This window comes from Melospiza georgiana, chromosome 4 (assembly GCF_028018845.1).
Source record: "Melospiza georgiana isolate bMelGeo1 chromosome 4, bMelGeo1.pri, whole genome shotgun sequence".
Lineage (NCBI taxonomy): Eukaryota > Metazoa > Chordata > Aves > Passeriformes > Passerellidae > Melospiza > Melospiza georgiana.
Window position 1 is genome coordinate 6,955,988 of NC_080433.1, and position 23,088 is coordinate 6,979,075.

Below are 23,088 nucleotides of genomic sequence, written 5' to 3' on the forward strand. Positions count from 1 at the left end.
TTCCCAGAGGCAGAAGGACAAATGGCTCCCTCCGACTCTGACATCCAGCAGGCTGTGGAAGGCAGCTGCTGCAAGAAGTGGTGGCTGCTCTCCTTCCTCTCCTGCAGATGTAGCTTATCTCCTCCTTGACTCTCTGCCCTTTCTGAGCTGCCTCTGGAGCTGCCCTCTCTGGCAGAGCAGAGCTGTGATGCTGTCAGGGAGAATCTGCATCTCTGCACCGCTGCAAAGCTCGGCCTCATTTCCCTCCTAAACAGGGAGGCAATGGCCCTCTGCCTCTCACGCATTTTTCTGTGCTTTGTTTTGTTTTCTGTGCCTGGAGACAAAAAAAAAAATTGTGAATTTGCTCTACTTTCGGAGTCATCCTTTCTCGTGAGGATATGACCTTCAAAAACCTCAGGACACATTTGCAAACACAAGGGTGTGGTGGTGTTTGCAGGGGTCCCAGGATGAGGGAAGAGATGAGAATGTTGACTCCATGTTTCAGAAGGCTGATTTGTTATTTTATGATATATATTATGTTAAAAGAAAATGATATATTAAAACTGTACTAAAATAATAGATTTCATCAGAAGGCTAGCAAGGAAAAGAAAGGAATGGGATGATAAAAGGTTGTGACTCTCAGAGAGTCTGACCCAGCTGACTGTGATTGGCCATTAATTAGAAACAACCAGCATGGACCAAAGATGCGCCTGTTGCATTCCACAGCAGCAGATAATCAATGTTTTTCTTTTCCTCTGAGGCTTCTCAGGAGAAAAAATCCTGGCAAAGGGATTTTTCACAAAATATCGTGGCAACACAAGGGTTATGTGTGGAGAGCAAAACAAGGTCTTGGAGGTCTCCAAGTCTCAGAGTCCTACCTTTTGACCATATTCAAATGTCTGGCCTTATAACACGTGCTTGTTTGGCTTTTTATTTTCAGCTCCTGAAGTGCTGGCCCAGAAGCCCTACAGCAAAGCCGTGGACTGCTGGTCCATCGGGGTCATCGCCTACATCCTGTGAGTACCGCTGGAGTCCCCAGTGCTGGCACCTGCAGCTTGCTCTCCCACCATGGAGTTACCTGCTCAGCCTGGGGCAAAGCAACTCACCCCTGACACTTGTGATGCAGGGTAGAATGTACCCTGGACACCTCCTCTTTGGTTTCTGTGGTTGAGATGACTTCTGAGGTATTAGGAAGTCTTTTATTCCCAGCCTTGCGACCAAAGAAAAAGTTGAGATTCATCAGTTTTGCTTTTTAAGGTTGTTTATTCTTTCTTATTTATTACATTCTTTCTCTGCCCTGCTGAGATCTATCCAACAGGTTGGGTTGTGGCACAGCACCTGCCCTTGGGGTGGTGTTAGCTTTTTATACTAAGAACTACGTGTATTTTATTTACAATAATTTTCCAATACTTATTACCTATGTTAGACAGTCTGTCTCTACTCTAAACCAATCCAAAAGTGTCACCATCACAGCAGAAGATGGAGGACAAGAAGAACAGGACACGCCCAGATTTTTCTATTTTGCCTCTTGAACCCCATTCTAAAACCCAAAAATTCTACTTTTTCATCTTATGACAAATTAACTATCATTCTACTCAAACTCTCGTGGCTTGTAAATCTTCACACAAAGTTGGTAATTGTTTCCATGGGTTAAAATCGAAGGCACAGGTGTTTTTGACTCTGTGCCAGGGTCTTGAATTACCCAGGGCAGCCAGAGCAATGTCCTGGGTCCTGAAGACCTCCCAGCTGCATAAAGGCTGAAATTTGAGCAAAAGTGGTAGGAAATGGACTAGTACTCTTCAGCTGTCAAAATCCTTGCTCTCATCAGAACTACACTGTGTGCAGTAATGTGGGCTTGTCCAGGTTGTGACATTATTGAAGTTATTGTTGTTCCCTGCTCAGATTGGCTTTGAGAAGAAACTAATTTCTGTGTCCACTGAGCTGCCACAGAAACAAATGTCTTTTCCTGACAGCATTACCACTGCTTTATTTTTTTTACTTTTCCCTTTTACACAACTGTCACAACTGTTATACAAGACTGAAGGAAAAAGCAGCTCCAATAAGGCACAGCATTAAAGCATTCCTACTTTGTTCCCTTTTTCCTTATGCAGACATTTCAAGGCTTGTCAACATGAATAACTTTTTGATGGTGCTGTAGAACTATTTTTGCCAGGGCATACCTCATTGCTGTGCTATCCTCTCTGTACAATGTTCATTCTTTACATTTGCTTTACATTTGCATTACATTTGCATAATTTATATGCTCCCCAAAACAAGGAGGTTTTATATTAAATAGTATAGGAAAGCAGCTTGGTTTATTGCACGTGTTTATTTATTGAAACCAAAATCCTGTCTGAAAACATTAGTTTTATGACTGTCTATTTTGAAAACTTGTTGAGTACAAAACTTACATGGGAATGGATTTCTCTTGGAGCAGTCATCAATAGCAGGATGCAAAAAGCTTTTGCTAAACAAAGCAAAAGCAAAAATCAACAGTGCTTTGACTTTGGTTCAAAGCCCACTGGGACCTACTACAGCAGTGAGGAAGAGCACAGATGTGCCAAAATACCTTGAAGGCTGCTTCACAAGCCATTCCGTAGTGCTCGTTTAGATGAGGATGGTGTGTGCTGACTCAAATTTACCTTTTTTCACAAGCAAATCTGATAATGGTAGTCCTAAGGGTTGGGATTTTTGACATTGTTAGTCCTTGCCAGCCATGGCAGGACACAGTTGGATTTTTCTGATGCTCTTTTAGGACTTAGCTGAATACCAGCTTCAGGGAGTGGGAGAAGGAGGATGCAGGTGGGAGATAGCACCGCTCTGCCTCACATCCAGGCTCAGCTGCTGCCTGGGTTCAATTTATTCAGTTTATATCCACCATGAAAATATGTGTCCATCTACAGCCTAGGGGAGGGCTGGGAGCTGTTGCTTGTGGCCTGCCTGGAGATAAACTTGGCTCTGCTTTCCTCCAGGTTGTCAGTCCCATGTCCCTATGGCATGCACCAAAGGTCTCTTGTGCTGGCAGACCTGTGCTCTTATTTCACTTGTTGCTGGGGAATAGGGGTGAGACACTGCTGGGCAATGTGCCCTCCACACCCACTTTATGAGCACTGCTTCAACAGGTGGAAGGTTTTAATCTCCTCCATAATCTTCCCCCTTCCTAAGCAAGGCTGCTCTTTCTGCAAGGTTCAGCTCTGTTTCCTGCTCTGTTTTCCAAATCAGCATGTGCTCAGCTTGTCGGGCAAATTTAAATTCCCTATTCACTACACAGGGAATTCCCAGCCCAGAAGGCTTAAATCATCTCAGTAAGAATGAGCCTCTATGAATTCCTGTTTGCAGGACAAGGAAACCTTTTCAGGCTTTCTGTGCTTCAGGTAATAAGGTCTTGATTTGTATTTTGTACTGCCCAAATAAGTGGCAATAACACATTGCTGTAGAAGGAGCCTGTTAATGTCTTTGCCAGATTGTTACAGCTTGGGTGGGATTGGGTAGGAGACCAAAGCAGCTCTTTCAATGTGTAAGCCACATCCTCCAGCTCCTGTGGCAGTGAGCAGCACTCCTGGGCTCCCTTTTTGGTCAGGCCCCCACAGCCCCTGGCATCAGGGGCTCTGTGCACTCCCAGGTCACTGGGCACCCCAGCCCAGCCTGAGTGGATGCAAACAGCCATTTCACCAGGGTGGGCTGTTCAGTTGCCTAAATTTGGACATTTAGGGCCATGCTGGGGGGTCCAGGGCAGCCACATGGGTTTGGAAAATATAACACATTGCAGAGCCCTTCCATCTGCAGAGGCAGATGGATCCAAGCCCAAGACCATGGGGCAGGTCAAACAGCACCAGATGCTCGTGCTGAGGTGACTGGATCACACCCTGCTCCCTGCTAAGAGCCCTGCTCCCACAGTGTGGATTCATCTGCTTTTGGTACATTTACATCACTCTCCAGCCTCCCTTGATCCCTCTCTGCTGAGTGCAATGTGATCTGAGAAACCCAGCCCACACCTCACGTGTCCTAGCCTTGGTCTGGATCTCATCCTTGCTTCCAGGAATAGCCAGAAGCTGCAGATGTGGTGTCTTAAGAAAGTGAATGTCTGGAATACAGTAAAAAGAGAGGGAGGAGGAGGGTCCTTCCCTAAGCTGGAGGGAATTGTCCCTCTGGGGTGTCTGGTACAGCCAGTGATGGGCACGGGTTGAACAGGCAGCTTTGTGGCCTTAGCAATGCCACACCATCAGAGGCAGCAGTGCCAGCTCCAGAGTGACATGGCACTGAGATGCCACATGGACCTGGTGAAATGCTGGGAGTTGTTAGCTGAGCAGGAGTTATTAGCCCCAATATTTAGCTGTACCCATTTGGATTTGCCATTTCCAGCTCCACAGTCAGCACAGCTGGAGTCACTTGCACATGCCCAAACCAGCTGGAGATGCATTTTTACATATGGCAATCCAAGCAGCATGTCCTGCTTCATCTCCTCACCTCTCCCACAGATCCTCACTGCCACTCTGGACAGACTGTTGTCATTTAAGAAGATGGAAACTCAAAGGAAACCAGCACAAAATCAGGCATAAATTAAAGATGCTTTGAGCTAATATTACTACAAGTGGTTTGAGTGCCTCCAGACCCAAGCTCAGTCTCACTTGAGAGCCCTCAGTTCATGACACTGGAAGAACAAACTGTTTCTGAGGCACTGATGCTGCAGAGAAATATTTGTTTCCGTGATCTGCAAGGATGTCTTGGGACAGAATAATTCTGTTTCAGTGCCAGTCTCCAATGCTTCTCCTTAATGACAGCCAGATTGCAGAGGCTGCACCAATGGAGTTTTTATCAAAACCTGTTTTGCATGAGAAGTCATTATTCACAAAAACTAATTTTAGAGCCTGAAATTTCCTGTTATTCCAGTTGCAGTATTTCTCAATTTGAAACAGCCTCACTGTTGAGCCTGGCCTTCCACTTATCACAAGGTAGTTTTGATCGTGTGTCCAGCTTTAAAATATAAAGCAGAAGAAGAGCAAGAGACTTCAGTGGATTCCCAGCAGCTGGATTTGGGGCCTTTCTGGGTCAGATAAGGGATTACAAAAGCTTGGGGAAAATACTGATCACATGCATACCTTATATAGAGAAGATTAGGTTAATTTATGCAAAAAATAGAAAATCATGTTTTGAAGCTGGAAAAGAACCTGAGGGCACAGGATGCTCTGCCTCAGCTCCTGGTTATTCATAGTCTTCTGCAATAGGTCAAACACATTTTGCCTTGAATTTTCTTCTGTTTCCAGTCACTGTTTGGACAGAGAGTTACTGGTTTGTTATTTTTTATAAAAAATTACCTATCTGTAGATAAATCTTGGATCAAACTTTCACATTTTGCTGCTGAACTGCTTTTGACTCTCAAGTAGATGTGCATGAATCATCAGTGCTGTTTGTATGGAAGGATTAACCAGGGGCAGTGCAAAGTATTTTGTGCCAAAAGAAGTTTCCACCATCACCTAGGAGTCATCCATTGGGAAAAAGTGGTCAGTCATCTTTCCTGCTTTGTTAAGGAAAAAAGTGAGGAATAACTTACTTGCTCAGCCCTGGAAGGAGAATCAAGGTGGCAGAGGACACAGCATTTTGGGTTGCTCAGGAAAACTCAGCTAACATTGGGAAAACAGCCCCAAATGATCATTCCTCATTGCTTGCTTCTTAATTTGTGTGTGATCCCCTCTGCTGATGTGTCCTTGTCCACAGCTTTGTGGGGGCAGCAGTGTCAGCCAATATGAGGGACTGTTCCCAAAATATACAGAAGAAATACATGTGTTTAATCCCTATAAATAGCACTTGGATGACTCCCCACACCATTCATCTCAGGTCTTTGAGCAGCTACTGAATTCTTTGTTCTAATCTAACTGTAAAATTGTTTTTAAAACTAACCCTGGGGCCTCTTGTGTTACAGACTGGACACTGACCATGTGAATTCTTTAGTCTTTAGTATCATCCCCAATATGAAATGGGATCTGCAGGGGTTTGCTGTCTCTGCCTGGTGAAGACAAAGTGTTCCTGCTATGCCTCTTGTGCTCTCAGGATCACTTTTAGAAATTACTTCTGGAAGTGTCTTTCTCTTGTACATCCACCTGTGTTCTTCTTATCTGCATCCCATTATTTTTAAGGCAAGACTGGGAATAGGAATTTAGGGGAAAATCTGTTGCTTATGTGATAAGGTTGCTAAAAAATTCTGAAAACCTTTTGTTTGGTGAAACTGCAAGAAAATGATGACAACTAATAGCTGTCTGAAACTCCCCCAGGACAGTGCTGGAGTTTTTCACATCGAAGACAGAGGGGTTATTTTTGCGTTTCTGCATATCTGAAGAAAAGCAGCAGAACCTCTGATAGTGAGGTCATTTTATTCACACAGAAATGTCCCAGCAGATGGAAATGAAGCCGGTGGGATTTTGATTCTGTAAGAATTAACCAAAAAACTCATTATGGACTTTGGAAAGTGGCCCAGTTGCTGGAAGTCCAGCAAAATTTCCTCCAGCCATCAAATTCAAGATAGGCTGATTTGCTGGGGCTTTCCCATCCCTTCTGCAAAGCCAATAATGTTAAACCTTAAGTTACACTAAAACTTCTTAAGCTCTGTTTTTAAGGGAAAGAACAGCAAGGCTGTACATATTTGTATTTTAGCTCTCAACCCATCAGGGTGCCCCAGTGTTCCCCTCCCACATTCCACCTCTTGTGCCCTACAGGGCTTGCTCCCTTCTCACCTGCTTTCTGCTGTAGGTCCTCACTGATTTGCCTCCCAGAGGAACATCCTTGCATCCCCCTGTGCAGGAGGTTCATCCCATCCCTGGCCAAGCCAGGATCAGCCCCTGGGCTCACTCAGCTCTCAGGTGAGGGCTGATTTGGGGGGATCTCCCTGCCCATGACCTGTAGTAGCAATGAATGCTTCTCATTCTCTTCCTAGCAAGGGGAAAGCTGTGCCAAAAGAGGCTTTTGTCTGCCCTGTGCCCAGCTCCTGGCAGTTCTGGTGCCTTCCTGCATGACCCTTTCTCTCCTTGTGCCTCCACGTGGGCTGCAGTGACCTCCTGGACACAGAGGCTGATTCCCCTGCCCTGTACATACTCCAGCCATGCAAGAAGATTTTAATCTCCCCCATAATCTGAAAGGCTCTGGAGAGGCTGGGGTTCTTGTTTGGACTCATATCTCTGTGCTCTCCCCTTGCAGGGTTGTTGCCCTCCAGCTCTGTGCTGCTTAGCACTTCACTCCCACCTTTTGCTGCCACAAGTGTGCATAAATCACAGCAGTCCCAACTTGTGCTCTTGTACCTCTGCCAAGGTAATTAGTACAGTGCACATTTGAAGAGAGTTATTTCTCTCTCCAGAGCAGCCTGCCAGTGCCCCAGCATGCACAGCACTGTCTGCTTGCCTTCAAATGCTTTATCAGAGCACTTTGGGCTTGTCTAAGGAAAGTGCTGAGGAAGGCAAGAAATTAATGAAGGGCTGTCAGGCTCCTTAAATGCAGCTCTCTGAGTCTCACAGGGAGGAGGGGACAGAGCAATGGCTTCAAGTGGATCTTTTTTTTCTTCTTTCTTTTTTTCTTTTTTTAATTTATTTTTTCTTTTTTCTTCTTTTTCTCTTTTTTCTTTTATCTTCCTTTTTTCTTTTTTCTTTTTTCATTTTTTTTCTTTTTCTTTCTTTTTCTCTTTTTTTTTCTTTTTTTCTTTTTTTTCTTTTTCTCCAACTTGGGAATCTCTACCCCAGTGCTCATCCTGCCAGTTGCAACACTGCTGTTGTCAGCTCCATCATTTCCCCTCAGTAAAGCACCCAAAATCTTGAGGGTTGTGATGAAAGAGGAGGAAGGAGAAAATCAGTTGATATGCATCCCACCCCAAGACTGTGGGATGTGAGCACTGATAATTATTACACTAAAAGAAGTAATTTATAATTTCTTCACAGATACCAGTAGAGCTGGACACTGATTGTGGATCCAATCTCTTCATTAAGCCACCACATGTTTTTCCTCTGTTGTCTGTGTACATAGTGGCTTTTTGGCATTTGCTAAATTTAGTATTTTTAGGGACTCTTCTCATACACCACCTGCACCATGGGGGTTCCAACAGGAGCACCCAGCCCCAGGCACCAGCAGGTGCCCATTAAATGGGTACACAGTCCTGCTCTGGACATACACACTTGTCTGGCAGGAGGTGATCTTCCTGCTTTGATAATGGCATTCATCCAGTGGCACACAAATGAGGACTGGCTCATCTCTCTGAGACAAAGAAAGAGATTTTTGGTTCAGCTGAACCACAGTGGGTTCATCATCATGCTGCAAATGTCAGTGGAGTTGTCCCAGGTCAGCGTGGCCGTGACGCAGACCAACATCTCAGTATTTAAATTATTTATCAAGCACACTGGCTCTTCAGAGCTAACAAAACATTGCTCCTTTCACCCTCAGGTGTTGAGTTGGTTCAAATAACCTCCAGGGCAGCCGGCTGCCTTTGGGTTATAAATAACTCAAGTATTCATTTCTTGCAGTTTCTGCTGCTGTTTCTGAGCTAGATCTACAGTCTGTTTGTAATTGCTCTCTCCAATTAAATGCTTTATGGAAGTTGATTGACTCTGAGTTAAAATAAACTGTAGGAAAAATATCATTTCAATACCAGCAAAGCATGTGGAAGAATGATTTAGACCACAGATCAGTGATGAGAGGAAAAAAATGTATCATCTCTACACAGAGGCAGGAAGGGCTGTTTAACTGTGAGCAGGATGGGTTTGCTAAAACTTTGGGCCAGCCTCAGAGGTAAATCTGGCACTTTGCAACAATGGGGTTAAAACTTGAAGAAGGGCTGTCTCTGCTGGCATGTCTGTGCAGAGTGGGACAGAATGCTGCCTGCAGCACCAGCTGGGTGTGAGGGATCTCTGACACACGAGTTTTATCACTGTACTTGTTTAATGCAGTGCTAGATGTGCTTTTCCCACATCCAGCCCTGCCTCAGCATCGTGGCTGTCCTGCTCTGCAGCACTGGGAGGGTGCACCCTGAATGGATTAGCTCAAACTAGGCAAATAATGCTCAATGTCCTGCTTGGTTTTCTTGGGTCTCTTTTTTTTTTTTTTTTTTTTTTTTTTTTTCCCTTGGTTTTTTTTTTGGGCTAGGTTTTCTGAGAAATCTGGCTATAAACACTGAGAACGAGGACAGGACTGTTGTCAGCCTCAGGCAAGGCAGGCAATTGGATGTGGTCAGCAAAATCACCTGCAGGAGTGAGAAAGGGAGAGGCTGTCCCTGTGTCTGCAGCAGCAGCAGGGCCCTGTGCAGCCCTTGCAAGCTCTGCTGCAGAGGTGCATGGGCTCCTGGGCATCCTCCTCACTGTGCCTGGGGACACAGAGCCCAGCGCATCCTGCAGGTGCATTGTGTCCTCTGCCTGAAAGCTCTGCAGGACTCCTTGCCCTGCTCTGCACCAGGACTTCTGGATGTGCTGAGGGGTTGGAGGGGCTGATGCTCTGTGGATGAAGGGTTTAGCTCATGAAATCTCCTCTTAGGAAAGGATGGCAGGGATCATGTCTGTGTAATAAAACCATTCCTCTGGTTAAACACTCAAAAGCATGCAGAGAGAGGCCAGGGTATCTGAGGGGTCAACAGCACCAGGCTTCCAGGCAGAATTCTGCCTTGTCCAAGGCAGTGCCAATCTCCAGAAATGGCCTTCCATATTCCTGAAGAAACTTCTCTCATGGTAGCACTTGCCTGCTTGAAAACTTACTGGGACAAGAGTTTCTCCTTCTTCTCCCTCCCTCCTTCCTTCTTACCTTCTGGGCAGAGATGGCTCCAGTGGTCACCTCTCTCTTTTCCTGCTCTCCACCAGGCTCTGTGGATATCCCCCTTTCTATGATGAAAACGACTCCAAGCTCTTTGAGCAGATCCTTAAGGCAGAGTATGAGTTTGACTCTCCATACTGGGATGACATCTCAGAGTCTGGTAAGTAGCTACTGCTCTTTAAATTTAAATGCAACGACCATGCATGCAACTGTGCCTATTGCATGCATCCCCCCGGGCATGAAATGCACCCTGCATCATGTGCAGAGATCCTTTTGACTGAACACCAGTGGGAATATGCATTTCTTTTGGCTCAAATAGTCATGGGAGTTTGTTTCTGCAGCAGACAAATTAGGTCTGTCAGTCACACAAAAAGCACTAAAACATAGCTCAAGCAGCAGATAAAGATGGCAGAAGACTGTCCCAAGAAGAAAAAGCAGCTTAATTTCTTCATTGTGTCCTAATGAAAAGCAGATTGTTAATGTGCCATTAATAGTAAGGTGGCAAATGAGTTTGGCTCTGTTGCTGACACTTCATTGCAGCTCCAAAGCAAGTCCTCAGTCTGTGCAGCAAAAAAACCAAGAAATTAATGGCTTGCAAATGAGGCAGGTGAGCAGATCCAGACACTGGAAGGACTGTCCATGTGGGTGATGTTACTCATCTAGTGCAGGGGACATTTAACCCATAGTACCCACCTGCCCCTGCTCCAGTGAGCCTGGCAGAGGGGCACATATCCCACATGTGTTACAGGCAGATGTTCCAAGGGCTTCTGGCTCCAGTGTGGGTCTGTGTCTAGGGGTGACAGCAGGGGACTTGCACCTGCATGTGTCCCTGACACACTGTTTAGCCTCCAAAAGGTCACCCAAGCTCAGTGTCCTTGCTCTTTCCAACCCAGGGAAACATCTGCTACTTCATGCAGAAGAAGAAATGAATTCTAGGAATATTCCATCATGTAAAAATATCCCTATAAATACAGTTTTCTGATTTATTAGTGCTACTGATTGAGGCAGGGGAGATAAAAATTGAGTGTTTTTATTATAAAGATGATTATGTATTCTGTTATCTCCACACAGAGAGCAACATTTTATGCTGCTTACATCTGCAGTCCAGATATCATTGTGATGGATTGCTCAAAAATAGATGTGATGAGAAGTTTTTTTAAACTAATAAGGATTTTCAGAGAAAATATGAAGGTCTGCTGGCAGACCCTTCTGTCTCATGAGGGAAAGTCCATCACCTAAATCAGCACAAAGATTTTCCTGCCATATTTGGCTTTGCTGTGGCTCCTTCAGCTGCACTGTCCTGAAGCTGCTGGACGCACGCCACGCTGCAATCTCCCTTCCTTCCATTGTGGTGTTGATTAAAAACACACTGCCTCCTGCTCCAGGGAGTCCATTTGCCTTGCTCAATTCCTCCTATATAGGTGTCCTGGTTCAGAGCAAATTTTGGAGAGAACCTCCAAAGGGGCTCCTCTAGGAAAGCAGATTCAATTGGCCCCTCCCCACAACTGGTTCGGGAGAAAATACCTCCTTGGAGAAAAGTGGGAAAAACGTGTTTATTAAACAATAAAACCTAAACTATATCAAACAATAAAACCCCTTGCTGCTCCAAAAGAGATGACAAACTGAGAAAGTCCCTCCCCGGGTTGCAGCTCAGCTCACTCAGTCTCTGGTCAGTCCCTCAGTGCTGGAAATGTCGCAGGCCAGGCCCGGCCCGGTGGGCCTCAGGTGGGAGCTGCTGGTTCTCCCCTGGGTGTTCAGGCCAGAGCAGGGTTCAAGAGGTCCAAAGAAAAGGGAAAAAAGAAAAAAAAAAGTCCAGGGAACTTCTTTGCCTCAGCTAGCTAAAACTAACTAAAAGCAAAGGAGAGCTCTGTCCCGCTGTCTGTCCATCCACAGACAACACAGGCCAGGAGCAGGAATGTGGAGGAGTGAGTGCAGTGTCTGAAAACAAACTGCTGCTTCTTCTCTCCCCCCTTCACTCTGCAACAAGGGTTAAAGGTGCAAAACTTATTATTCAGCATAAACAGAACAAGGTGATTGGGGATAAAAGCATCATGTAGTCAACCCAGAACAATAGGCAACATGTCCTCACAGCTGTCCATGTGCTCGGGATGAGCAATGTGAAGCTTCTCTTACTGTGGCATCTGACCTCCTCCCTCTCCCCTGGCTGACCAGCACATCCAGTGCATGTGGCCACATTCACACCACTAAGATGATGCTGGCCAGGGACCCAGAGCTGTGCACTGCTGACTCTGAATTATCCATCCCACTCCTACATGTACCTTCAGGAGTAGGTGCCTTCAGCTTTAATCTGGTACACTAAATAGCTTGGGTTTGGTCCTAAGTCACTTTGGTTCTATCTATAATAAATGACAAAGGACCCAGGGCTGTTTTCTTGTGCTGTGGCCAGATGGCACTTGGTAGCCTGATCAGTGCTATTGAAAGTGGCAGCAGAACTGGGCATCAACTCCATTGCTTTCAATCGTTTTCTCTTTTTTTTTTTTTTTTCAGCTAAAGACTTCATTCGGAATTTGATGGAGAAGGACCCCAATAAAAGATACACCTGTGAGCAAGCAGCACGGCACCCTTGGTAAGCAGTGCTCTGAGAAACCCTACTGACCTCTGCTACATAACTCTGAGCCTTTATTCTTACAACCCCTGCCTTTGTCCTCCAGATTTTCCTGGAAAACTGTAATGGACTTTAATCTCATGCACCAACCTGTGTAAGGATTAGTAAAATGCTGAATTATGTATGGTGACTTTAGTGCAGCAGTGGGATGTGCCAAAATGATTAAAGTGCTTAAAGTCAGATGATCCTTTTGCATATGAGTGACTTCATCAACATTTCCTAAGGTTTGTGTAGCTGGAGCAAGGGTGACTCATGTACTTCTGACCAGCCCTGAGTGACTGAGAGCAGCATCCCACACTACCAGCTGCACCCACACATGGGCTCTGAATCTCTTTTAGGGTAGGGAATATTATATAAGCAAGGTGAGGTATCATTTTTGTTGTTACAATAGCTGCAACAGAAAAGAGTTAATGGCAAAACATTTTCACCCCAGATGTGCATTACACTCTGTTTTTATGCTGTCAAAATTGCCCCAAATGCCACTTCCTTTTGCATTGTCTGTGCAACAAAAAGGAAATTTGAGACATGAAATCCCACTTTTGTGAGATGAAAAAAAATATCCCAGACTGGTTCTAAATGATACTGACCTGAGCCTCAGGAAATTAAACAAGTCAGTATTAGGAATACAGAATAAACAATGAGAATGCAGCTCCCAGCAGGGAGTGAGGTGACCATTTGTACAACTCAGAGACAGATTTTCCAAAGCCTTACATCCAAGATACACAAAATGTAAGCATCCAGCTTCTGGCCCTGCTACATCTGTGTTGGTGGCTGGAGTGCAACAAAGAAACATGGCACTTGTAACACACACAGCTTCTGGGCCCTCTAAAAGGAACAAAATGATAAAAAGTGTTTTCATTCCTTTTTTGTGTGTGGTTTTATTTTTTTTTCTTTTGCATGTCATGGCCAAGGGCCAATGGAAACTCACAGGCTGCTACATAATTCGTACTATTTTCCACAGAATCCAATTTTCCATTTAAAAACAACCCCCCAAAAAGGTTTTTTCCCCATTTCTGTGGCAGAGGGTCATCTTCTGCCAAGCTGACTTTGCCATCCAGTGGTTCATTTTCAAGACTTCTGACACAGCACAGCTCAGGGTCAGCCTTTGAAATGTCAGACATCCAAATGGCACTGCAGAAGGGAGGCTGAAAATATTCAACATATTGGCACTCCACACCCTGGATCCACCTCCCTTTGACTCAAGGAGAGTGTATGCCAGGGGATTAGAGGACAAAAAGGAAAAGCATGGAGGTTTCCAAAGCTATGGATGACTTCAGACCTGCCTCTGTCCTCCCCATGAGCAGCTTTCCATGCCTCATTCCCCCTTGCTCTGAGAGCTCCCTGTAACATGGACACTGCAGTTATGGACCTCTCTGCAGAGATGGGCAGTGATTTTTTATTTTTGGAGGCTTTGGATCCTGTAGTGACAAATGCCTTTTTGGATAATCCTGGCTGCTCACCCAGATATTGTTTTGGAGTTAGTGGTAGGATCTCCTTTTGCCAAAGCATTGCTCAAGGAGCATTTTCCACCCAGACTCCTTATGTCAGGAAATAGTGAGGGTTTTGCTGTTTCTTTTCTCATTGTAGCCATACCATCTGTGGCAGTGACATCCTTTCCTTCTCCTGGAAGGGAGGGAAGGCTTTTTCAGTGCAGGAGGAAGAGAGTTCTGTGCTTTGTCTCGGTGGTCAGCTGTGTCCTTCTCTCAACCCGGGCATATTTAAGTTTCCAGCAGCTCCAGGCCTGAGTTCCTCTCCCTCATGGTTGCATTCAGTGTTGCAGCAGCTGCAGACAGGGGTGCACATGTGCAGCCAGCAGAGAGAGGCCACCACAGCTTTTGGATCATCCCACAGCCCCTTTTCAGCTGAGCATAGATTTCACATCCCCCCAGCAACATCACCTTCCACAGTGATGCCAAGAGAGCATCTGCTCTGTGAGTTATCACAGGACAGAGGTACCTGAAGCTCTTGGCTCAGTGGGAAGGGATGATCAGAGCAGGTTGAAGTGGTCCCATAAATTATATGCTTTTGCAGAGTGTTTGCACTGCAAGCAGCCCTTGATGGCTGCTCATAAAAGGTATTTTTCCTTGTCTGCACAAGCAACATAACTGGAGAAGCATCTTTGAACCCTAGAGTTCTCATGAAGCAAAATCCTGATTCCACTGAGGCTAATGGGAGTTTTGCCAGACTTCAGTGAGATTTTGGGTTTGTCTCCTTGTTTCATCAACAGAGCACAAGCCTCCCTGGGTCACTGCTGCTGTGCAAATGGCAGATAATTAATAGATATGTGGTGAGGTCGATCCATGTGGTAACATCTTCCACCTTTCCCTTTTTCTTTCTCCTGTGAATTCTTCCTGTGCAGTTTCAGATCATTGAGATCTTCGCAAATTAGGATGAAATCTATCAAATCATGAATAATTACCTCATATTTTATAATCTGATTGTGCTAAAAGTAGATAACTGTGTATGACATGGCTACCTGGCCATGAAATTTTGTTGTTTCAATATGCAGTATTTGTGAAGAACAAACTGATTCTAAAACACACCTTTTATTTTAATCACAGTGTTTTCACTAAATCCTTCCAAACAGGGCTTGCAGGAACTGGATCTTGCAAGATAATACATTTGTGCCTTTAAGGTTAATAATATCTTTGAATTTTGGGAAGCTGCTCCAGAACAGACAGCTATTTGCATGACTAAATGTTTGCACAGGATCAGACCCTAAAAAAAGTCAATACTTCTTCCCAATGGCCCACTTTTCTGCAGTGTATCTGCTCACCACATGCCTGCATTTATGTGATGTCTGGCTATTTATAATCAAATGGCCTTGGTAGGGGGATGGTGTGTTAAACTCAGAGCTGGCAGAAAAGGAGGCTAATAATTGCAGTGAAGTATGACAGCAGAAACAGTACAATATGTGAGACTTGTTGGTGTAATGAGTCCACCCCTGCGTGTCCATTTATTCAGATTTCTCCAGTTTAATATACAGGTGACTTATGCTTTCCACTGGAAAAGTTATTTATTTTATAATGTATCTTTCAGTGAGGTTTGCACTGTTTATGGGGTGTTGCAAAGGTGCAATGTTCTGCTTAGCTTTTCCCACTGTGACTTTTCAAAAAGGACATGGAAAATGAAGGTAACAAAAGAATGGGGTGATTTTGCTGCAGCTTGATACATTTTAATGTTTCCCTGGCTCATATTAAAGACAGCAATTAAGTTTATTAAATATATTGCCATGTCAGAGCCCACATGCTGTTTAGGGCAGTGGCTCAGTCTGCAGTGATTAGGGGGGAGCAGCAGAAACCTGAGGACCTGGTTTTTCCAGCTATAGACTTACAGAAACATAGAATATCCTGAGGTGGAAGGGACCCTCAAGGATTATCAAAATGTGCTCCCCATCAGGTCAAACTAGGTCCTGAAGAGCCAAATTCAGCCTCCAGGCTTGGATCAGAGGGAAAGAGAACAGAGCTCAGAGGGCGAGGACAAAGTGCAGCAGCTAGGAAGCTAATACAGAACTTAGAAGGGCTGCCATGAATTTATTTACTCCATCATGCATTAACCAAGTGAACCTGAATGGGATTTAAAGCTGTGTGCTGAAGGCACTTACAGCATCACAGGCAATTTGGGGCATCTGAATTAAAGGATGATGGATTAATGGCCTCCATGTAGAGATTGTAAATACAGAGACTGTAGAAGGAGAAGGAGCTTGTGGCACCAGTGTCTGCAGGTAGGAGTGTGGTCCTGGCTGTGCCAAGGGAGAAAGGATCCTTGGGATGTGCCAGCATCCAGCCACACCCACCCTGAGGAATCACAAAGCTCTGGCAAGGGCTGAGCCTCTGCAAATTGTGACCATGACTCCAAGTGTTTATCGTGTGCCAGAGAGCACAAGCCAGATAATAATTTCCACCCAGGGAAAGGACATGGTTTACAAAGAGCTCAACTCTCAGACAGTATTGTTTGAAGTGTGAAAAGGCCTTCCTGAAGGGAATTGCTGATGTTTACAACATTAAATCAAACTCTTATCGAGTTCATCCCCACACTCTATTTATTTTGGAACACACTGATACAGTCTGTGTGTATTTATATACATGCATGGATGTGTGTGTGTGTACATATAGAAGAGTTATGATCCCTCAGCATTATCCATTACAGCTAACTCCATGTTTCCTGTCATCATACTCAGGAGTATTTCCAAGCACTTTTTGGCCAGCACAGCATTTGAGTTGGCTGCCTTCAGAAGGAGGGTTCAGAAAATAATGGTAGATGAAAGGCTCTGCCTGCCATTGTGGGCAGGGAGGATGAGAGAGACATTTGCTTGCAGCATGCTAAGGAAGAACTGTCCAAAAGGAAATTTGCTGGTTTTGTCTGTATTGGAGGTTCCTCTCAAAGCTTAGAAGTGGTATGGCCAGATAAATTGGTGTGATAAGTTTGAAGTCAGCTAGAGAGCTAAAATAAATTAGATACTATGAAATAATATTTGATCATTAGATTAGATTCCTCTCATGTGCAGGATTAGATTTGTTCTGGTTATTCATGAGAAATACCCTCTTTAGTTTCAGTGGATGTGTTTGGGATGGGGAGAAATCATTCTTGGTCTCTTGGTATCCATTTCTGTGCATTGAGACAGTTCTATATTTACAACTGGATGTAAAACCAGCTTCAACATGAATTTCCCCGAAGCATTGTTAGGATGCAGCTGCTCTTAGGCGCTGCAAAAATGGGAATGCTGAGAGAAAATCCAGATATCACGTAGACTAATCAGTCCTTGCTTGGTTCTGGGTGATGCTCAGCAGGATAACAGATGATGCACTATTCTGATTTGTTTAATTTTATTTTTGTGTATGTATGTGGTAGGTAGAAACAATGTCTTTTACTGGGCCAAGTAGAACAGTTGGTAAAAAAAAAAAACTTCAGAGCTGACATAGTTAACTTCAAAGTTAACTGCAAAGCCAGAAACTATTGTTCAGGACTAGATAAGCATCAGTCTGATTAGCTCAAGCTGATTGCAATTTCTCAGTGAAAATTGAGCTGATTTCTAGAGGCAAAGTATATGCTGTGCTAGAGAGCAAGGGAGAAAGAAAGAAAGAAAGAAAAAAAAGAAAGATATGAAGGTGTTTTTGTCCTAAAAGGAAAAATGAGATGGTTTATAGCCTGTGGACTTGGAGAGTTAGGGAAATGTGGAAGAGAAATAATTATAAATGCCCTAAAACCACTATCTATTAGTTTCATTCTTTCTCTTCTTAGCAAGGGAACTAAAGTTCATGATTAAATATATGTGGTATAGATGTGAAGATGCTCATGATAGTCAGTAGATCCACCAGGGACTGTGCTGAGCCTGGCAATATTCACTGTGCAGGACAGAGGATGGAACAGTGAACATGATGCTTAACCCCCAGATAGTGCCTCACAAAGATTTTGGTCACCTGGCCCCAGTGGGAAATCCAGGAAATCTAACTTGCCTTGCTGTCAGTGGGAAAGGTGATCAGAAGGAATAATCTTCAAAGAAAGATCTGAAGATCATCCAGTTTTCAGCCAAACACCTCTCTTTCTCTATCAACAGCACAAGCACCCAAAGAGAGGAGGTGAGGTGCCATTTGGGAGCTGTGCTTTGCCCATCCTTCTGTCTGCTTGAGGCAGAGTTTCCATGGCAGTGAGGGCCCTTCCCAGCTGGGTGAGCCCTGCTCCTCCTGCCCTCAATCCTGCTGGCTCCAGCACTCCTGAATAACACAACAGAGATGAGCTCAGTTACAGCAGGGTGGGACTGATGGGTCTCCATTCTTGGGACATGAGGGTTTAGTCCTTCTTCCCAAGGGTAAGGCATTCCTTTCATCTCTCTGGTGAAGATCCTGGGAGATTGTTGTCAGCTGGAAGGAGGGCAGCAGTTTGGAGAAGGCTCAGCACTTCTCAGACGTGCCAAGGACATGAAGGCAGAAAAAGCAGCATGTCCTTAGAAGAACAGTTTGGAATGATCTGGGCAAAGTGAAAGGGGTGTCTCCAACACAGGGACACATAAATGGAAGCAGCAGGCTGGGGTATGTAAGCAGAGTTTTTTCTTTTAAAAGCAGAAAGCAATGCTGCCATTCTGCTGCCTTAGTTGGAAAACTGAGAAAGTTTGGGTGCTGCCCTCGAAGGAAGATGTGGACTAGTTGGAGAAAGTCCAGAGGAGCTCGCTAGATCAGAGGATTAGAAAACATGAGTTATGAAGAAACAGCGAAACTCTGTTTAGTCTAGAGAAGAGAAGACTGAGAGAAGTCATGATAACAGGCTTCAAATATGTGAAAGGATGCTTCAAAGACAAAGGGAATAAACTATTTTCCATGTCTTCTAGGAGGTAGTGAGGCACTGGAATAGGATGGCTGAGGAGTCTCCATCTTTCCAAGATCTTTAGGGACTGGTTTGTCAAATATTTGTCAAAATTATTTTGGCAGAGCTGGGGTGGGCAGAAGGACTTGATGACTGCTGAGTCCTCCAGACCTTCTGATTATCCTGCTGGAGCTCCTCAGACTGGAAGACTCTGGTCCTGGTGGATTATTAAATTTCTTATAATTTTTTATTGCTAATTCACATTGTTTTTCTACACAGTGGCTAAGAAATTAATTTCTGAAAGTATCACATACAACATAGAAGGCAATCTTTGCCTTCTTGCATCACCTACATTAGATAGCACTAATTACCCCAGCACATGGCCCAACATCAGTTCACTGATATTCCAACAGATCTCATACCTTGAGGAGTTAAATTAATCAATAAAATCCCCTTGAAATAACAGTTTAATGAAGATTTGAATGTATCTTAATCTGTTAAAGAAACTATATAAGATCAGTCAATTATTTTGGGTTAAGTATTGCTCAACTTAAGCTCTTTGTGCAGCCTGTGCTGCTTCAATGAGTGTCCATGACTCTGCTTTGCTGTAAGTCTACATTAATCATGATGAATGACTACTTACATTGCAGGGTGGCAGGAAAATCTCCAGTGCAAACAGAAATCAGACAGGTTGGAGTGGCTCTGGAAGCTTCTGCATAGCTGAGGCTAAAAGTAGTCTCAGCCTGTTGATGTTAAATCTTTGGATGTAAAGGAAAAAAAAAAGGTAGAATGTTTTCATCTGGGGCTGTAATGGTGATAGAAAGCAGCCATGCACCAACAAAATCAGCCCATACCTCTTTGTAGCTGCCAGACTTACAAACATTATCTACACTGGCTTTTATTGCCCCAGATTTTCCACTGCAGCTGCCAGCAGAGCCAGCCACGGGCAGTCTGAGCCCATCTGTCAATGAAATCATTGTCACTGCAGGTGCAGTCACAACTGGGAGCAGGTGTGGGGGGAAAAGTAAGAGTGTTCAAGGGGAGGAAAAGATCTCTTAAAATGCGTCTGCTCTGTCCATTTCAGGATTGCTGGAGACACAGCACTCAACAAAAACATCCACGAGTCGGTCAGCGCTCAGATCCGGAAGAACTTTGCAAAAAGCAAATGGAGAGTAAGTGACCTGTCCTGAGGGGTGACACTGACACTGGCACTGACACTGACTCACAGCTCTGCCATACAGACATCCCTGCAGCAGGGCAGTGCTTTTGTCGCCCAAAACTGTGGTCAAAATGGTTGGTCCAGGCTTAGGTTACATCACTCTCTTATACAGGGTGGTGTTTGCCAAGTACCAAATGTAAAAAGTGTGAGAAAGGGGGCCAGGGTTGCTCATAGCTAAAGCACCCGGGGTTTTTGGTGGAGTGGGGTCAGCACCACACAGGGACACAAAGAAATGTGTGTTGGGGCAGGAATGGGTTTGTCAAATATGACTTTCTTGTATCTCAGAATCTCTGCTTGTCAGAGTGACTCTGAGATACGTACAGGCCTCTTTTCCCAGCCCGGCAGTTGAAGAAGGAATCAGGATTTTTCTGTTCTTGTTCTCAAGGTTGTTTATTATTTCTTATCTGTAACATTTAACATTCTTTCTCTGACCTGCTGAGGTCTGTCTGGCAGGTCGGGTTGAGGCGCACTGGCTGCACTCAGAGGCAATGTTGTCTTTTTGTACTAAAAACTACATGTACATTATTTACCATAACTTCCCAATACCTATCACCTACGTTAGACAGTGAGCTTCTACTCTAAACTAATCTAAAAGTGCCAACATCACAATAGAAGATGGAGGCCAAGAAGAAGAAGGAGAAAGACTGGACACACCCAGATTCCTCCGTCTTGTGACCCTGAGCCCCATTCTAAAAACCCCAAAAATCTATTTATTTTTCACTTTGTGATAAACTGTTATTTTACTTAAACTCTCTTGACTTGTAATTCTTCATATAAGGTTGGTAATTGTTTTTTCCAAGGGCTAAATCAAAGGCACAGGGGTCTTGGGCTCTGTGCCAAGGTCCCTGAGCCCCCTGGGCAGGGGCTTGAGTCCTCTAGGGCAGTCAGAGGAATTTCATGGTAGGCCGCTGCATCCCAGCTAAGCACTAGGACAACAAAGGTTTGATAATGCACTTCCTAGTTTAAAATCCATTAAAAAAATTTGAAAGACAACAGGCTTATTCCCATTCTGACCCTCTGAGCAGCCGGGAGAGGATCACGAGCAACCCTCCTGCCTCCAGTTGTTTTCATTCTCCCTTTCCTCCCCGCTGTTTCCCTGCAGCAAGCGTTCAACGCCACGGCGGTGGTGCGGCACATGCGGCGGCTGCACCTGGGCAGCAGCCTGGACAGCGCCAGCGCCGGCGTCTCCAGCACCCTCAGCCTGGCCACGCCGCTCCCCGACGCGGCCACGCGCAAAGATTGTGAGTAGCCAACATCCTGGGAAAACCCAGAAAATCCACGGGATCCCCGTTTTCCCCCCCGCCCCGACCCCCCAGGCTGCAGTCCTCGCTGCTCGTAGGTTTGGCTTTGTGCAAGCAGGTGGTTAAAATGAGGATTGGAAACGCGCTATCATTTTTCGGCTGGCCAGAAATATTGTGTTGCAATTTCTAGAAAAAAAAAATGTTTTAGTTCGGTGATTTCTGGGAGAAAATCACAGTTTCTTGTGGAGAAAAAGGGCTTTTGCTTGGGAAAAAGACCCAGACCCCCACAGCAACTACAAAGTTTTGTATTTGGTTGAAATTTGGAAAAGTTTACTCAAACTGTTTAAGTTTGGGTTTACAGTATTATGATAGGACATTTTTCTGTAAAAATTGCCTTACTTTCCATTTCCATGGAGAAGACTGATCCTGCCAGTCAGATCCAGCTTCTCTCTTAAGAAGCTGGGTCCAAGTTAAGCTACTGCACAAAGAGGTTCGTTTGTTTGAGCAGGATTCAGACTCTGCACCACTATGGGACTTGGCCCTCTGCCATGTTTGTTTCATGCTGTAATTGATATTTGCAAGCTGCCCACTGGACTCAGATGTTTGGGATACATATTTTTTGTGAATGCTAGGGAAGGGACATGACAGCAAAGGGATTATTTGGAAGACAGAAATGCAACCTTTGCAATGAAGCCTGTTTATTCTCTGGCTTCTGAGCATTTCTTCTTTTCTCTCCTGTCCATCTGTAGATATTTTACATCATGAAATGGAGGAATGTGGACTTTACAGCTGGGGGGGTTACTTTAAAGTGCAACACTAAAAAGGAATGCTTTGCTGAGAACTGAAGTAGTCATTTCTAGACTGTGCCTTGCACTATCCTAGAGCTGAAAGCACCTATTGCTCAGGATCGATTTTGGATAATGCTGCTCTCTGCTTCAGCCACCCCTGCTTGCCACCCCCTGCTCCTTGTTGAGGATATTCCACCAGTCACGGTCCCAGTAGCTCTGTGTGGAAGCTGTTTCCTCCTGCTCCCATGGTTGCTGTTTCCCCCACACCTGGGGTGGGTTCTGCCTTCTGGGTACCCTGTGAGATATTTTTTCAGCCTGTGCTGTAGCTGAGCCAGGGGAGAGCCCCTTCTCTCTGGATACTGGGCCTGGTGGGGATACCTTGTGATGCCCAGCACCAAATCCTACAGCTGCTGCCAAAAAAACATCACTGTGCCCCTGGCACATACCTGGCATCTGCAAAGGATTGATGCTGACCATCCTCAAAACACTCCCAACCATGCATTGGCCATGCAGCCATGCAGAAAACCCCCTGTGTGGGAGAAACATCCCTTGGTTTTGGTTTCTGCTGCAGTTTGGCAAGGCTGGACCCCAGTCAAGTGTAGAGCATCTGATGAATGCTTTGCTGCTAAACTGGTGGGTGATTAATGTAGTTAAACTGGTGGGTGATTAATCTCCATCCATTCATTTGATTAATCTCAAATGGTGTTAATTAATGGCAATCAGTAGTCTGAAAAGTGTTAAAACGTGTGAACAGAAAGGATGGGAAGAGAAATCTGTTTCATGACTACAGAACCCTGTGCAGAATCCAACCATATTTTGCAGTGGTGAAGCCAACCAGGACATGAAGGATTAAACCAGATGTGTAAAGATAGGATGAGTTTTTACATGCCAGAAATACAAGGCAGAAAAATATTGGAAGATTTCCAAGCATCCCAGCTAAAGTCCAGCTTGGCAGACAATGCAGAAGAGGTTTTTTTCTTCTAAGAAATAATTTAAAGAGTTAGGAGATGCTGGAGCCCCAGAGAACCAATGAGGAGAGCCAGCAGCAAATACAAGGAATTAAGAGGGAGCTGACATATCAAATACATTCCATCCAGTACCTCCTGATAGGAAAAAGGAAATCTCTGAGGTCTCTGTCCTACCTCTTTATTTCTCAGCAGT

General features: G+C 44.7%; 1 protein-coding gene across 3 annotated transcripts in view; it reads left to right on the top strand.

The window, feature by feature from the left end:
- The window catches only part of CAMK1D (calcium/calmodulin dependent protein kinase ID), a 221,957-nt gene that overhangs the window by 189,739 nt on the left and 9,130 nt on the right, over positions 1–23,088 (top strand). For all 3 annotated transcript variants that reach the window (XM_058021911.1, XM_058021912.1, XM_058021913.1), the window contains exons 6-10: positions 920–995; positions 9,801–9,913; positions 12,262–12,340; positions 19,764–19,851; positions 21,001–21,139. In XM_058021911.1, the coding sequence (XP_057877894.1) occupies positions 920–995; positions 9,801–9,913; positions 12,262–12,340; positions 19,764–19,851; positions 21,001–21,139 (495 nt within the window). The remainder of the gene's footprint in view (positions 1–919; positions 996–9,800; positions 9,914–12,261; positions 12,341–19,763; positions 19,852–21,000; positions 21,140–23,088) is intronic.